This window comes from Maniola jurtina, chromosome 14 (genome assembly GCF_905333055.1).
Source record: "Maniola jurtina chromosome 14, ilManJurt1.1, whole genome shotgun sequence".
Taxonomy (NCBI): Eukaryota; Metazoa; Arthropoda; class Insecta; order Lepidoptera; family Nymphalidae; genus Maniola; species Maniola jurtina.
The window spans coordinates 12,588,389-12,607,232 of NC_060042.1; the positions used below are offsets into that span (position 1 = coordinate 12,588,389).

Here is an 18,844-nt window from a genome sequence, read left to right on the forward strand (position 1 = left end):
ATGTAGCGTACCGAAACGCTAAACCCCATGGCGGGTCGGCTTTCCCGGTTGGGTGGAAAGTTGGTAACTAGCCTCCCACCAGACCAGACTAGACACAATTTAGAAATTATAAATTGCCAAATTACTCCTGCCGGAAATCGATTCCGTGACCTCTCACTTATGAGGCCACAGCACCATTGCGCCAGGGAAGCCGGAAACTTTCGGAGAACATTTTGAGACCTTGCTGGCACAGTGGTGAACGGTGTTGTCAAACAAAATGGGAGGTCTGGGGTTCGATATCTAGCGGTGCTCTCTATAGTCTGGTTTGATGAGAGGCTTTGGCTGCTACTACCTACAATCCTGCCTCCAAAAACATATCACCAAGACATTTTGAAAATAAACTACACTTATCTGTCTTTTTTTTCAAATATTTAATGTAATTTATTGAATCAAATAGGTATTATAATGATTAACAATTCTATAATCTAAATGAAAACCAAAATAAATTAAACTAAATCTGACCACAAAAAATAAAACAAGTTTAACTGAAGAGTAAATAAATATTTCAACAGTTTTTATTTAAATTTTGATAAATAAATATTTAGGGTAGGTACTCCATTGTGAAGTTGCATAAATATGCAAACAAACAAAATTGTTTAAACTTTTAGTAGATTTTTCGTATAGGTAGTTAAAAAAGTTAAAGTTTCTTTTTGGATCATAATTTCGTTTTCGTTAATATTTTAATGAAATATTTTGTCGCTCCAAACTCAAAATTTTTAGAGGCAGTGATATAAATCAGTGTAGTCTAATAGTGCAAAAAGTTATACATACTTAATATTACAAATATATTAGTATTAATAGATAATATTGCAAATTCAATACAAACAATCATCTAAATATATCAAACATTTTACTTTAAAGAAAACAATGGCAGTGTTTTAATAAAATAATAAACGGACCTAAATTTGATGCTACTTAGGTATACTTAATTATAACTACAATTATTTACATCGTATCAAACTAAATGACATTAGGGCTAGTATGAGTTATGAATCGTTACTCATTAGCGTCTGCGTAAAACATTTCACATCTCATTTCACGGAGGGTGATAGTTGACGTAAAAATCAAGACTCCCATTCGGTTGAATTGTAGATATTCCTATTTGAGCCTTTTTTTTTATCGTGAGGAAAATCCGTCATGGATATCACTGGCCACGGATTCGAAGAGAGCGAAAATCTGTTCAGAAGACTAATCAAATTAATTAAAATTATCAAGTTATCTCTCAAAAATCTGATTAGTCAGATCTACACGTGGCTTCACTTTAGTTAACAGGTAGCCTTAGCTCTGCTGCAGCTGGAGAAAACAGACAAAACATAACACTTCAAGGTCTTGCGCCGCTCGTACCCAGTGCATATTGAATCACCATCATCATCATGATCAATCCATCGCCAGCCCACTACTGAGAACGGGTGTCCCCTCAGAATGTGAAGGGTTTGAGCCATAGTCTCTCACGATGGCTCAGTATGGATTGGCCGCAAAGACTTTTCAAGGGGCGGACCAATAAATTCCTGAAAGGCCGGCAACGCATCGGCGGTTCCTCTGGTGCTGCAAACGTTTATGGGAGGCAGTAATCACTTAACATCAGGTGACCTACCGGCTCATTTGCTCGCTATTTTTATAAAAAAAATAGATTAAGATAGTAGAGTTAGACGTCAAACAATTAATATTCTACGCAGACGCTAGACGTTACCAAGTTAAATCATAGTAGCAAAAATTTGGTTCACTCGTACTCGTAGAACAGAATTGAATGTTAAGAGGGCTCTCTCCGTCACTCGTTTCATACAATCGTAGTTCCAATTTCATTTGAATATTAAGCAACCTAAGTCCATGAAATTTTGCAGACAAATTCTAGAAACTAATATCTATGTCTGTGGTTTTCCAGATTTCTGTTAAAATATTCGATTTCAAAGTTACGCGGTCTTAAAAATTTTCATACAAATCTTTGAGCCCCTGTAATTTTAAAACTACATATTTTTAGAAAAATCTAAAACACCACAGACACAGATATTAGTTTTTAGAATATGTCTGCAAAATTTCATGGACTTTGGTTGCTTAATATTCAAATGAAATTGGAACTACGATTGTATGAAACGAGTGACGGAGAGAGCCCTGTTAAAGAGAAAGTTCTTTCATAGCAGCGACCAACTTTTACAATTTTAAGTCGGAACTCGGAACCGTGCCGTGCGTAACTCTCCAAGTTTGAAGTGAACTAGAGTTCACCTGCAGGTTTTATTGTGCAACTTTGCGAAACCTCACGACTGTGCCACCGGCTACTGCATTCAAAGGTTACTTTTTTTAACTTTTCATCTGAAAGAATTTTCTTTTAAAACTTCTTTAGACGCGGTAGTTTTTCGGAATGAAATCCCATTATATCTTCGTCAACATATAGATTTTATTCATGATTTAATTTTGGATACTTTTGTCAAATATTGCAAAATTATTTTCGTATTCATTGATTGATGAAGTGCATATTTTAAATACCTATCTTTTGTAACAATAGTTTCATCTTGTATGCTATTTGGGAATCGATGTTAAGTGGAACATGTGTTGGATGATGTATCGTGAACACGAAAATCATTACAACTATCATCTTTATCCAATGTCCATTCTGATAAATACTTAAACTCTACGACTACTATCACCTTGTAACTAACCTATGATCATTCATTTGAAGCATCCATTAAATGTAGGGGTAACTATGTAAGAGTACCTATATACACTAATTACAAAACAACAAGATTGAGCGCCTTAGATTAAACCCTCACAAAATTGGAACAAGAAAATAATGCACAGAAAGATATGAATAAGGATTTTGAAGTGGTTAAGAGTGCAAAGCGTGTAAAAGGAACTCTAAATGATTCACATATTCAGCTATCTTATTACAACGATATATTGCATAATGCAATGCTAGTTAACAATTTAGATTCTGATAAGAGTAAGAATATTGTAGTTATTGCTAATAACAAAGTATAAAAGTCAAGTCAATAAAAATCATCTTACAAAATACCAATACGTTCGTGCATTTTTCTTAAAGATTCGTTTTTATGATCATAAGTCCGTTAGAATTCAACAAATGAGGGCTCTGGCGCTCAATAAAGCGTCTGTCAATGCAGACTCCAATCTAAGTGAAGATCCCTTGAAGACGATCTAGAGTGTAGCGTAGGCGGCGCGTGTGGAGCACCGCGGGCCGCATGTCAGTAGTCCAAGGATTCCTCGTCAGGAGATCGCTTGCGGCAACAGAGACGCCACGCAGCTCCTAAAGCACAAACACCAATAGCGATAGCTAACACAGCCCCCAATGTTGGCGCTAACCAATCACTACCCCTTGCACTTCTTGCTCCAGCACACAATTCTGGTGCCTCATCATGTAGCTGACCAAATGGCATTCCACTCAACAAATCCAAATAACCAAGTCGACGCAAGCTGTCCTCCGAATAAGCTTCTCTTGCACGCTTTTCTTCCGCTGTCCAGAACTTCCGTTCACTAGATGTCATATTCGGACAGTTGATGACACCATTACATATAAGTCTTGCTGGAATACAAAGGGCTTCTTCTCCAGGACAAATGAAGTCGCATCCATGACCGGGATTCGAAACTATAGAACCGCCTTCAGTCAATCGTGACGTCATTAATGTCCCATCAGAATTTTTGGGTAAATGGTAAAGGCCTGTCCAAGCTATTTTGAAAGTAGCACGCGCGGGGGACGCACTGCCAATAAATACGATTCTAATAGATCTTGTCTTTTCCTTTTCCATTACCAGTGGGTCATCTAAAGACTCGAATCCTAATTCTCCAGCTGATAAGATTGGTAACTCTCGAGCTAAGGAAACGTTTTCTCCACAGACTGATAAATAAGGCTCAATACGTCCAGGAAGGTAAATTTGGATGTTTCCATCGTCACAATGACGTGATGCAAATTTAATGCTGTCAAAATGTAGCCAAATATCTCTCTTCTCTTCTATTTCTAGATCCCAAATGCACTGTATCCTTTTAGGAGGTTCGGTATAACCTAATGCTTCTAAATGGGGGTATACGATTTCTCCATCTAATGCCGCCGCTAGAACTGGTGGTCCACACAGAGGGCCGTGTACAAATTCGTATCGCGCTTCAAAAAGTGGTGATGGATTCTTGAAGTATGACGCTGCAGCATGAGCATTGTCTACTATCAGTTGTAAGTTCAAAGTTTCTCCTGAAGACACTACTCTGTAAGGTCTCGCTCGGGTTACAGAATTAGCGTGTTTAGCACAAAGGCAGGATCCAAGAGACCTTTGCACTGCTAAATGAAGAGGCAAAGGTGTGGTGGTGAATCCCAGAGTTGTGTTCAAAGTTTTACCAGGGGGGAATGGTTCCCAGATGATTAATTTATCAGCTCGATCTTCATAGCAGTTTTGGCAGGTCACTGGTGTGTACGGATGTTCCTGAAACAAACAGACAGTTAAGAAAATCACCAGACGTAAGAGTGGATTTTAAGCATTATCCATTTAAATTTTTGAAAAAATATTATGATTATCTGCAATGGATTTTTTAAAGAGACTGAAAATACTGAAATTTCGTTTTATGTGAAATGTGGCAGCATTTGATATTATAATTGAGCAATGAAATTGTTTTGTTAATCTACGAAATAACCGCTTTCACGCAACGGTTATTTTGTCTTTGTTTTGCCTTTAACTATGTAAATGTCTCCATTTATAATGTGCAAATCCAGGGAGTTAAAGCCATAACAACGTAACGGCCTAGTATTATAGCGAAGGTAGATTTTATAGGCAATTTAACGTAACATCGGGCATCGCATTTCACGTTTAAATTTTACGTTGAAACAAAATGCAGTAATAAACTTTTATTTCCATTTGCATATTAAATAGTTCCCTGCGGTGCCTTGTAACGCTTATATTCTCAACAACGGAATGCTTAAATGAAACCGTGTTAATACAATGTAGAGTTTTCAGGTGTGTCTGTATGTAAATGGGATAGGTTAATCCTTATACATTAATTCGGAAATAATCAAGTTTTTTTGGTAAGATACAAAATATCACTTTACTTGCGTGAATCTGTTTTTATAGCATTGGATTCAGCTTTTCAAAAAAAAAAAAATCGTGTGAGAAGGAAGAAATATTTTGGAATTTGAATTTTGAAAGTATACTTTATTTTTTACTGATAGTACAGTTTTTTTACTTTGCAAGGCAATCGATTACGCTTGAGTGTGATGTGTGATTTGGCTTTAAGTGTACAAAGTCATCCTGTGAGAATTTTTTATTAATTTTCTGACCATCCCTACAACTAAAACGTTATTTTTACCGAGGTAAAGATTTTAATATTTTTCCTGCTAATAACACAAGTGAGGTCACGGGTTATTTTAGTAAAGAGTTCACAAGTTTATGTGTTTCCCCACCCCACCGGCTCATTATAATTCTCCGTTACACGCCAAATGAAATAAGCGAATAACCTCATAAACTGTGGTAAATCCAAACTTAAAGTTCATAACCTTTTTAATATCTTTTGCAAAAATGGAGACTGTTATTAAAGAAATAATTTGTTGCGCAGTTTTCCAGACTGAGTTGAACTACCAAACTTTTTATTACCTTTTTTAAATTCTATCTTGTTGAAATTTAAACGTGATCAATTTAATTTTTTGCAGTTTTTTTGCATTTGCATTCTATAACCTTGTGGCTGTGGATGTCATGAAACTTCAGCGGGTAAATGTCATGATACCTACTATTACCATCATATCACGCAATGTTGAAACATTACTTGAGTTTACTTTGTCCAACAGGATCTTCTCGTATATACTTTCATCATGCTATGACTTCATCAATAACTGCTAAGTACTTAAAAAGGTGCTAATAATGTAAGACCAAGATCTTACTTATAAAAGTTATTCATCATAAAATTAATGCTCAAAGTGGTCAGAGCACCTAACCTTCGTAACAATCCTTTAACGGTGACACATCTATACAAGCAGTGATCTTCCCCTAGTGGCACCGTGCTTATAGACTTGGGTATTTAGAGCAATTGCAGTCTCCCAGCTCGCTGATTCCATAAAGCTACGTCTCATACCTATTACTTAAAAAGGCTCTAAGAATATAAGATCAAATTCTTACTTACGCTGTCTGCTCAACCAATCAATTGTCGGCAAAATTTTTTGGATAACCCTTTAACCCTGACACCCCATAGTTATAAAAGTTGCTCACCTTGAAATTAACGCTCAAAATGGTCAAAATAACCCTCGCGAAAATCCGTTTATCCGTGACAAATCTATACAAGCAATGGACATCTTCACCCGGTGGCGCTTGCTTATAGACCAGGGTGTTGAGAGGAGATCTCAGTCTACCAGCTCGCTGCTTCCAGGATGCTATGACTTCATCACAAGCTGTGTTGGGGACTGGCTCTCCGAATCTGGTGTTGTTGAAAAAGTCGTAATGCGCCCAGTAGTAAAGTGATGAGCTGAAAAGTTAAAGGAATTTAGTATATGGTACTTTGAAATTTCTGGTAAGGTTACTGAACAATAATTTGGTTGATTGAAAGAAGTAAAAGAATTTATTAATTGTGTTATTTCAAAGAATTCTCTTATACAGGATAGTATAAGATTAAAGTTCTGTTTTAATCTGATGGTCTCACACTGGCAGTAGATGATAGGCCTAAGAAGTGATCTTACATAACAGTAATTCGTGATGCTGCGGCTAATGAAGATAGAACTTTAACAAACATTTTGATATCGTAGATAGATGGCATATCTAAACTTGCATAGGTACTATGGTAGCTATCATAATCTCAACCCACCCATCCATTACTGAGCAAGTTTCCCCAGGATGTTTTTCTTCAACGTGGTAGGTAAATATCAATTATTTCTTTTTGAGAACAGAATACTATACTAGATCTGATCTGAGAAAGTATAGAAGGATCTTTATCAAACGTCGTAATTGATTTAAGGCTTTACAGTTACTCCAAATCAAGTAATCCCATTGGTACGCCAAGAGGCTGTTCGGAATTCATCTAAATTATAATTCTATTATTATCTGTTTTACTAAGCCTTCTTAGGTATTAGCGACTATTACACAATAGGGATTTGAACCCTTCTTCCATTTCCCCAATCTACGTGAAATTCTCTCTCAATAACGTTACGGTTTTAGTACAATCGTGTTCTATTATAAAAGCGCTAACACACTGGAACGCCATAACGACATCGTCGGCTACGTAACCAAACAAATCGTATTGAATTTCATAAATATAAATTTTTTTACTATCCAAAAAACATAGGTACTTGAAGCATCTCCTGCATTTTAAAATGTACAACTTCTTATAATATCATACTAATTAATGAAGTAAACAGAAACCAGATATCTCTAAACTAAATATACTCCTGTGTTTCAGGCGACAGTGCTCTCCTTAAATAGGTAAAATGTAAGACTTGTTATCTTACTTGGCTACCGGTCTGGTGATGTCACCAATTTAGAAGCGTAGCCACGATCGACCGGCTCCTACGTGGAGACTGGATACTCTGGCGACCTGGCGACGCATAGCCAAGTCGCCAGTATTTTGTGTTTGCTAATTTTGTGTTACTTATTTGGCAACCTCATTTTTCGGGTACGGAAGTACCCGAAGGATGCCATGCGGACCCTATAAATAATATAATAAGCCTCTGCTGTCAGTCCGTCCATCCGTCCATCTGTCTGTCAGCGGGCTGTATCTCAGGAACCATAATTAAAGGTAGAGAGTTGAATTTTTCACAGAATATGTATTTCTATTACCACTATAAAACATTATACAACCAATGATAAAAATTTCAGAATGGCTACCATGAAAATTTAAAAAATTTGTTGTTTCTTGTACGATGGTACGGAACCCTACCAGTGTGATTCTAACTCGCACTTGGCCGATGTTTTTCTACGGTAGGTGACCAGATACAGCAATGGCTACGTAGCCAGCGACGTCGCAGTGTGTTAGGGCTCTAAACATAAAGCGCGTCGGCTTTTGTTACCTCCCTATTAGCTTTCTTACTTTCCTTGTATTCGGGTCGTTAACACGCGATGTGGATTTGACAGATCATTAATAGTAATTATTATTAGATTGAAGATAATACTCGTACCAGCAGAAAATATAGGAGGTTAATGTTGCGTAATGTTTGGTTTGTAGTTTGTTATAGAGTAACGTTAGTTTTTAGAGTTCCGTATTCAAAGGCTGCCAACGGGAGCCTCTTAAGAGGGCTCTCTCCGTCACTCGTTTCCACTCGTTTCATACAATCGTAGTTCCAATTTCATTTGAATATTAAGCAACCAAAGTCCATGAAATTTTGCAGACATATTTTAGAAACTAATATCTATGTCTGTGGTTTTCCAGATTTCTGTTAAAATATTCGGTTTCAAAGTTACGCGGTCTTAAAAATTTCATACAAATCTTTGAGCCCCTGTAATTTTAAAACTACATATTTTTAGAAAAATCTAAAACACCACAGACACAGATATTAGTTTCTAGAATATGTCTGCAAAATTTCATGGACTTTGGTTGCTTAATATTCAAATGAAATTGGAACTACGATTGTATGAAACGAGTGGAAACGAGTGACGGAGAGAGCCCTGTTAAGTACTAAGCCTTCGCTGTCCATCCATTCGTCCGCTCGTCTATCTATCAGCGGGCTGTAACTCTCGAACCGTAATAGGTAGAGATATGAAATTTTCACAGAATGTGTGCCTATTTCTACTTCTGGAATCCTGGTTTCGTAACAATACAAGAGTGGATGAAAATTGCGAGGACTATCAAACTTTTTTGCCTCGATATAAAAGCCTCAATAGCTCAGCGGTTATAGGAGCGGACTGAAATCTGAAAGGTCGGCGGTTCAAACCCCACCCGTTGCACTATTGTCGTACCCACTCCTAGCACAAGCTTAACGCTTAGTTGGAGGGGAAATGTTAATCATGACTAAAAAATGACTAATATTCTTAAAAAAAAAGATATAAAACCTATATAAAACTGACTACCAATCTTCGATAGTCGAAGAAGCATCCAAAGGAAGTACTCACCCACTATAGCTTCCAGTCTTGCTCTCAAATCTCACGAACATGGCATTCCCCGTGGACACGAAGTCGTGCTTCTCCATCGGCCTGCTGAAGGTGTCGCAGAATGTCTTGATGATCTTCGCGTCATCAGGTCTGGGCGCGTCGTATAGTGTGAGGGATTCCCCACAATCCCCCGTCCAGGGTACGATGGGTGATTCGATGCGATTTATGCGGAAGCTGTAGAAAATAAAAAGATTGTACCAGACGGATGATTCCAGGCTGGAAAAATGCTTGGAGTGCCCCCAATCTATATCAGAACTTTATGCACTATGCCTAAAGTCTGTTACCATAGCCTGGAGTGCTCCCAAACTATACTCTTGCAGAACTTTATGTACTATGCCTTGCCTGTTACCTTATACATATAAAATCAGTATCCATATTATTATAAAAAGCGAAAGCTTGTTCGTTTATTTGTCAGTTTGTTCTTCAATCAACCACAACAGAGCAACGGATTGGCCTGATTTTTTTGCATGGATATAATAATTGAAGCTCCGGAGCGTGGCTAATTTTACTCCTTTTGAATTTCATAACCTAAATCCACACAGACGAAGGCGGGTATCACCTAGTTCTAGATAAATAAATCTATAACCTAAATATTTGGACAGAAATAACAACAAATTTCTATTGTTGAATAAAGTAAGTAGAGTCCGTTCTCAGTTCCTAGAATTTCCCAAAGGAAGGAAGGAAGTCTCTAAAATAATTAAAGGTTCCAAATCAACCAGCTAAAATATCCAGATTTCGTATTTCTTGTGAACTTTTGTGTGGAACAAAGGAAAATTTTGGCAATGTATTGACTTCGACGTATTGAAATCAATACAATATAAAAGTATTTGTAAAAGTTTAATTGAATAAAAATATTTTTGAATTTGAATAATTTTAATGGCAAATTTTTTTTTCACTCCAGCAGCCGTTTAAATATATTCATTTTTGCCGCCAATATTACCTTATTCATGTTAAAAAAGCATACGAAAAATCATAATTAATTCTACTAACCTCGGAAAATACAGCCTAACGACTTGTCCTGGGAAGCCCTGCATCAGATAAGTGCAGGAGGTATGCGGGGGATACCAATGAGCGACGGAGAGGAATATGCCCTCGGTGTCTCCTGACTTTTTCAAGGATTCAGCGGTTAGCAACCAGTCACAGTTTCCGATCTTGGAGCCCGGTGCTTCGACGTGGCCTGGCCAGTTGCCCACGTTGAAATGGAACCCCGTGTTCAGTAGTGGACCTGTGTATTTAGAATAATTTTTAAGGTTTGGTCAATGTAAAAGCTTGTAAATAAAGGGTTAAAAACAAGGTTTGGGCAGAAAAACCCGTTCAAGTGCGAGTCGCTCTCGCAAACGAAGGGTTCCGTACTATTTATGTACAAGAAATAACACTTTTTTTGTTATGTACTTAACTATAAATTCACGGTTTTGGGTTTTTTCCTTTACTTGTGCTTTCCATTGCTATTTACTAAATTTTATGATTCTAGATCAACGAGTAGTAGGTAGAAACCCACTATTCAGGTATTAAAACACAATAGCCTGAACACGTTCTTATGATTTAATCTGACCTGTACATCAAATTAAAGGTTAGAGGTGGCTTTATTTTTAGGGTTCGTGCATCCAAAGGAAAAAGGAACCCTTATAGAATCACTTCGTTGTCTGTCTGTCTGTCATGTCTGTCAAGACTAGGGGAATCAAAACCTATAGGGTACTTCTCGTTGACCTAGAATCATAAAATTTGCCAGGTACCTATTTCATTGGTGTGTTACAAATAAAAGATGGATGCTCTTGGATTTGATTTTATTTCCATTCACACGACACAGACAGACATTGTATCAAGACAGCGATAGGTGACAAGTGTGTGACAAGTGACAGATGACATTAGGATATTACACAGACTAATATCACAGACTAATACAATACCGTAACATCTCCCTTTTTTTTTTTTACACTTTAGGTACTAACTGTTAACAATTTTATTATTATGACAACGACAGATTTTTTATATTTTATAAACACAAGTATATACATAGTACAAGTACAACATTATTTTTTATAACACCACAAGAAAATCACTTATGACTATCCAGGCTGCATGGTTTACAACCTTTGCCTTTCTCGATACATTGACAGACTACTACTAAAATTGACATTTGTTTTTTGAACCTTTACCTTTCCTGAAAAATAATTTAAATACTAACATTTTGTTTACATCTTTAAATAATTGAAATACTAACAAACTTACTAACAAATAACAATTTCATTTTGTTTACATCTTTATAGGTATACTGACTGTGTTGTGTGCTGTGGAAAATGATATTATGTGTGTACTGACTGTTTAATGATAAACTGACGGTTTCTCCTGAACTGTCCTAGTTCACTATTTATTAGATAACTTCTAGGTTCAGGACCTATCTGGATAATAACTCCAGGAACCCATTTTTTGTGTTCAGGTTTGTGTTTAAATAAGATTTTATCACCTACATGTAATGGTTTAAGCATTTTTGTATGTTTATTATAATAAAATTTTGTGTATGACTTTTGTTTTTCATTTAATTTCTTTATTTTATTCATATCACAAAGCTTAGGTAGCAAGTTTTCTTTTCCAGTAGGAACTACTGTACGCAGTTGTCTAGACATACACAGCTCTGCTGGTGAATATTGACTTTGTTTAGGGGTATTTCTGTACAAAAGTAATGCTAAATACATATCAGATTTGTCAGTTTTACACTTAATTAACATATTTTTTATAGTTCCAATAGTCCTTTCAACTAAACCATTTGATCTACTTAAGTATGGACTAGAAGTTATGTGTTCTATGTCCCATTCTTGAGTGAAACAGTAGGTTTAAATAAAAAGAGCAAATCAGTATAATCGCACTAATTTATTTTATCACTTCACTCAACACACTAATAATTACTCTCATATATTTGTTACTACTACACTTATTTACTTATTACACATTTATTACACACTTATTACACTTATTTACAGAGACCGGCAGTATTTCAGCTTATAATGCGTACGATACAATAATAATCCTAAAAATGAGCTCGCATGGCTTTATATGGCGTTATCCCCACCGAAGGCATTCGGCAGTTGTTGCTGAGTGGCGTTCGGCTGTCAATGGCGCTGGCGTTGGCGTTCAATGGCCGCTAGGCTTATGATTGGCCGGCGTTTGGCTCGGCTTGACTCGGATAGTCTGGTTGGCGTTGGCGCGTTGCGATTGGCTGAGGCGGTGTGGCGTTACATTCGGCCGTCCTGAAACAATGAATTGCTCCCGCAATGGGAAAATGCTTGGTTAGCTTTCTGGTAGGCAATAGCTCAATAAGGTCTTCGGTTTCAAGTTATTTATCGGAACAGTTAGCACTGTTGGATATAAAAACCATAGGCGCTGTGATATGGCTTTAAAGAGTCTGCTCAGGCATGTACAAGCTTTGTAGCCTCGAAATCCCTTAACACTGCGGGTTCTCTTAATGCCTATCAGCTTGGTTACGAAAATGAACCTGAGTAAATGCTATCAGTGTTTACTTTTGTCGCAATGCTTGTGGGAACTTGCCACTAAATAACTAAATTCCTTTGTTATAATTAAATGAAATATTAATTTTGTCAGTTACATTATCTAGTTAGCTTTATCCTATCGCTTGCTATCCTTTACCGAGCATTTGCCTTGTTACGCATAACCTCCCCGAGTTTACTAATTTAAATTAATAGCAACATGGCATCGTGACCTAGGTAAATACCAAATTATGGATAGCATATTCTTTGAGAGTATTGTCAGTAGTCCAAATAATATCAAGTAAGCAGTTTGTCCAATCATTTTATTCGCAGTCTCGCTAGGGCCTGTGGCACAACGCGTTTAACATGGTCTGGTTAGTGCTTGGCTTGGCTTGACTAGGCACTTGGCTCGTGGTAGTATCATGGAGGTCAAAACATACCTAACTATTAATCAGTCGACACTCGAAAACTCTAAAATGTCTACTAGTAAAAGCATTCTTATAGTCACTTTATAAGTTTGCTAGGATGTTCAAATAAGCCAAATTATGTATAATATTCTACGAAACTGATCGTTTTCGGCTAGTAACAAATTTTGCAAAAGCATCTGTAATAATCAAATTGTACCTATACTACTGATGAGCGATATCCTTTCGCTGTCTTACAAAATGGTTTTACAAAATGTGGTCAGTATGAATTCTACAAAATTCTAATCCAATGCTATTGGTCTGTGATCTAAACTGCAATCTTATCTACTTTAAAACCAAGACGAAACAAAAGAACATTACTTAATTTATAAATTATTATCGTTTTTCAGTTGTACTATTTTTCCACGTTTTACTTTAGAGACATTTTTGAAAGAAAAACCTTCAACAGACTGGCTTATAGAAAGGAAGTGAATAGCTTCTCGTGAAGCTTTGAAAAGGAATCTCACTTAAATCCTTGCAGGGAGATCTCTCAACGAGCAACGAGATGAAAGTACTCCTATCGAAAGTAAAACTTGGCTTTCGAAAGTAAAACTTGGCTTTCGAAAGTAAAAATTGGCTACCGAAAGTAAAAATTGGCTACCGAAAGTAAAACTTGGCTACCGAAAGTAAAACTTGGCTACCGAAAGTAAAACTTGGCTACCGAAAGTAAAACTTGGCTACCGAAAGTAAAACTTGGCTACCGAAAGTAAAACTTGGCTACCGAAAGTAAAACTTGGCTACCGAAAGTAAAACTTGGCTACCGAAAGTAAAACTTGGCTACCGAAAGTAAAACTTGGCTACCGAAAGTAAAACTTGGCTACCGAAAGTAAAACTTGGCTACCGAAAGTAAGACCTGGCTGTAGAAAGTAAGACCTCACTACAGAAATTAAGACCTGGCTGCATGAAGTAAGACTTGGCTGCAGAAAGTAAGACCTGGCTGCAGAAAGTAAGACTTGGCGGCAGAAAGTAAGACTTGGCGGCAGAAAGTAAGACTTGGCGGCAGAAAGTAAGACTTGGCGGCAGAAAGTACCTAAGACTTGGCGGCAGAAAGTAAGACTTGGCGGCAGAAAGTAATACTTGGCTGCAGAAAGTAAGACTTGGCGGCAGAAAGTAAGACTTGGCGGCAGAAAGTAAGACTTGGCTGCAGAAAGTAAGACTTGGCTACTGTCTTCACTTCGGCATCTATGTAATTCCGAAAACAGTTCACGATTGAATTTAGGTAATACAGGATCATCAGTTAAATAACAGTTTTCTATTCCATTCCTATTCCCTACTCTGTAAGCTACATAACCAGGCAGGCATACTAACACCAACTGAACTCAAGATATTATGTAAAATGTCAGTCTAGTCGGCTTAGTGAAAATTCTTACGGTACGTCCGGTCCACCTGACTAACAATGAACGGCACAAAGCTAAATCATGGCTATAATTAAAAGTGCCACTTGAAGAACTTTCTACTTACATTATGATTGGACCGACAATCTAAAGGTAGAATGATAAAATTGACTCGATTGAAAGCTTGTTGGCAAAAGTATGTAACGTACATGCTGCCTACAAGCGCTACTTTTTTTCTAAAATGACAAAAGCATTATCAAAATCATAAGGATGTCTAACTGGTAATAATTATTATTACGTTTCCTCCAAGTGCCCGATTCTGCCTACATTACACTACCTATTTGTATTTACTCATACGCTGTGCCACTGGCTTGTATATTATACGAGACAGTCCCAAAGCCGTGAGTAAGATCTACTTACTATGCTCTCAATCATTCAAAGAATGTGATTTAAACTACAAGTTACAACACGTACAGACTTCATAAACACTAACTTTTAGTAAAAATAAAAGAACAGTCATACCATACAGCATAAACGCTTAACAGCGCTTATGTGACCCCAAATAGGCGACAATGCGGCGGCTTATAGATACCCATTGGCTGCAACCCTGCATCGTTAGCGCGCCACGATGAGGTGCCTCGCAGTGACGCGCTCGGCATCAGGCACACAGCGCACAGCAAAGCATCAGTGGTGACCATCGTAGGCGATGACGTTTGCACTTCACGAACTCACCAAAAATTCCGAGAAAAGAAAGATAAGCACAATATTATTGTTTGACTACAAGTAGCTCCCAGTCGATTCATAAAGTACGTCTGCTAAGTGTATGAAGATCTATATTCATATTACATAACAATCATATAACCACATGAAAATCAATTTTACAAGAAACTCAAAAGTGAACATCATAAAATTCGATTTTACATTCAAATTGCGATCGCCATGCTATATGCAAAACTGAGTTTGAGCACACTGAAAGTGTTCATCAACCGATTCTGACGTAAATGATATTATTGTACCCTTAAAAATAATTTATAGGTACCCCACACGTACCCCGTGTTGTCTGTATGACTGCAGCGGGAATATCACTGACGACGCGAAAAAAATAACCTTAAAGGTTTATAGAACCTTATACTATGACTGAGCCTTGTGCAAATAAAAACACTAATAGCGTCAAAGCTTGTTTCTTAAAAACTTCTGGTTGAAATTTGCGGGTAGTCTGAGAACTATTGTTACCATCCGATATACTAGATTTTTTTTTTTTAATTAATTGCTGCAAAAGTAGGGATTAGGCGTTTAATCAGTATGTATTTGTGTCAGTTCATAACCTCTCAACAACTTTAACCGATTTTGATAAATGATACGTCATTCGTCTTGATGGCGTGTGTGTCAATGGATACATAAAATTCTTTAAACAATCAATGTGGTGGATTTCATACGATTTAATGTAAGAGCCGAAAAAATATGCAGCGCAAACAGCAGTCGGGAGTTTTTATTTTTTACTATTTAACTTATTGAATTACTTGTTAACTTTTTCGTACCGGTAGCACTCTAGAATTAAACTGCGAATTCAAATTGCGGGTATCTCGGCGAGATGCAACGTGAAAAGTGGATGGTTGAGCGGGTTTTTACCTAATTCGATAAAAAGTTGACTAAATAAATTGGTTGAAATTTTAGCATTAGTATTTACCGCCTTTATTTCATCAGTTATATACAGCACGTGTATTTTTGTTAGGAAAACTGTAAATAAAACAATACGCACGAATATTACATTCACAAAAATTAAAACTAAAACTCGTCGAGCTAGCTACCTTGCCTTACCCAAAACTAGAACAATTTATGGCAGAAAAACCCTTACCTATGAAGGAGCTAAACTGTACAACAAAATACCTGCACACATAAAAAAATGTACACTCATTCAATCCATTTAAAACTGAATAATTAGCTGCTCACATTATGAGTAATGCGAATTACTTCAGCAAATGCGCTGAATGAGTACTTCATTAAATGGCGAATATTGTAAACTTTATTTTCTCATGTAAATGACCTTTTTTTTTGAGAATACGTCTTTAAACCTAAACCTTTATTTGACGGTCAGATATGCCACAAATTATAGTTATATTTTTAGCTTCAGCTATCACTCAAACCATTCACTCTATCCGCGAGCGTATAATGACCACCTATCATATCCCGCGTGCCCTAATACTAATTTCATAACCTCAAACAGGGTGTTAGCAATATTAACCTTTCACGGTTACAAACACGATCAACCTCATTACACTATGCATCAATATCATTAAAAACGGGATTAAAATTTGAAATGGAATAATAGATGGATCATACCTCAGTTATTACGCGTAGAAGTTGAGGGTAGGTTGCCATCGGGCGTAGAAACCATGCACGCTGCAGATGAATGTACCTCTGGTTCAAAACTCTTCTAAGGACCTTCCGGGCCCCAGAAGTGGACGATCTTCATTGTCGCTTGATTTTTACACGGTGATTCGTTTCCCTCTTGCGGAGGAACAAAGTAGCCGGCATGTATTTGCCGAATCGTTAATTGGCGCGATTATGCATCATAACTTTCTTTATTAATCCCACTTCTGAGATGAAACAGTAGGTTTAAATAAAAAGAGCAAATCAGTATAATCGCACTAATTTATTTTATCACTTCACTCAACACACTAATAATTACTCTCATATATTTGTTACTACTACACTTATTTACTTATTACACATTTATTACACACTTATTACACTTATTTACAGAGACCGGCAGTATTTCAGCTTATAATGCGTACGATACAATAATAATACTAAAAATGAGCTCGCATGGCTTTATATGGCGTTATCCCCACCGAAGGCATTCGGCAGTTGTTGCTGAGTGGCGTTCGGCTGTCAATGGCGCTGGCGTTGGCGTTCAATGGCCGCTAGGCTTATGATTGGCCGGCGTTTGGCTCGGCTTGACTCGGATAGTCTGGTTGGCGTTGGCGCGTTGCGATTGGCTGAGGCGGTGTGGCGTTACATGAGTGAATAACTTAAACTCTTTGCTATTAAACGGGGGGCCATCCTAATATCACAGACTAATACAATACCGTAACAGTACCAATGTCTTGCAGCATAAGTAAATGATAAAAATCCGAAATCGATGAATTTGTGGTATCACAAAAATAATATTAAAATGTATTCACGAACTTAATTAGTTTATTAATTCTAATTTAATTGAAATTTTATTTGTAATTTTATTTTATTTTAGTTTATTATTTTCATTTTAACTGTTTTTAAACAATTGTACATTGTACTTGGATTGACATTTGTATTGATTTATGTTCCAAATGGGTTCAAATTGTTTGGAATAAATGAATACTTATTATTATATTTATTAATTTAATTTCTTTAAATCACACTATCTGTCATTAACTTGCAATGTTGCGTATAAAAGTGGTACAATATTTTGCACGACGGTACGGAACTCGTGTTCGAGTAAAACTCTCACTGGACCGGTTTTTCTGTCATAAACACAATAATGTTTATTTTGTGCTTGTTCTATTTATTTTCTTTATAAGTAAGACATACAAACAAACTTATTTAATTTCGTACCGAAAAGAAGTAAGATGTATTTGTGTAGGAGCCTCGGACAACAGATTCTCTTCAACAAAGAGCGCGCAATGAATTGGAAATAAGCAATTTAGTTTCTATAGAAAAGTCGGATTAACTTGTCTTTCTTTGTCAAGGATTTACGTTGAATTAGTCTAAATATCTGCCAATCCACAATTGCCCAGCGTGGTGCACTATGGCCAAATCCTTCTCATACTGAGAGGAGACCCGTGCTCTTAAGAGGAAAGCCAATGCGAATGACATAGACGATTTCACCTTCAAACTAGCAATTTTGACATGTCATGACCCTCTATTGACAATTAATCAAGCAGACATTTCAATCTGCGAAATTTACGCGGACTTTTAGTATTTTGACGTAGGAGGGTAAAAGATCCAGTACATGAACGAATAAGGACTACCCTGACATTGACCTAAAATTAAGGTATATGAGAATCGTTCTATATATAATTTTTATATTTTGTGTGTCTGTACACAGTAGGTATACACTCTTAAATTATTTAAATATCAAAAAATCAAATAAAATGCGTGGTATTAATTATTATAAATTATTTTATTTAACAAAAGGATAAATTGCCAGTAAATGAACTGGGAATTTCAGTGAATGAACGAACTCTATCTAGTGCATAAACTCTTGATTCCTATTAATAAATAAATTCTTAAATAATATATTTTCGGCTTGGAATTCAAAAAAAATTGTCAGATTTTCACAGTTTTTGACTTATTGTATATTTTTTCTACATTTTGCGCGATAAATCAAAAACTATTTTACATAATAATAATAAATAAAACCTGTTTTAGAATGTATAATAGAGCCCTTTCTGTATAATAGAGAAAATGAAACTTAATGCCCATGTTGCACC

The 18,844-nt window shown here is 36.6% G+C and overlaps 1 protein-coding gene across 1 annotated transcript in view; it reads right to left on the minus strand.

The window, feature by feature from the left end:
• Window positions 1-2,337: 2,337 nt before the first annotated feature.
• Window positions 2,338-18,844, minus strand: part of LOC123871821 — a 143,430-nt gene continuing 126,923 nt past the window's right edge. The window contains exons 9-12 of the mRNA XM_045915804.1: window positions 10,083-10,317; window positions 9,054-9,266; window positions 6,228-6,480; window positions 2,338-4,457 (exon numbers count right to left, since the gene is read on the minus strand). Of these exons, the coding sequence (XP_045771760.1) occupies window positions 3,234-4,457; window positions 6,228-6,480; window positions 9,054-9,266; window positions 10,083-10,317 (1,925 nt within the window). The 3' untranslated portion in view covers window positions 2,338-3,233. The remainder of the gene's footprint in view (window positions 4,458-6,227; window positions 6,481-9,053; window positions 9,267-10,082; window positions 10,318-18,844) is intronic.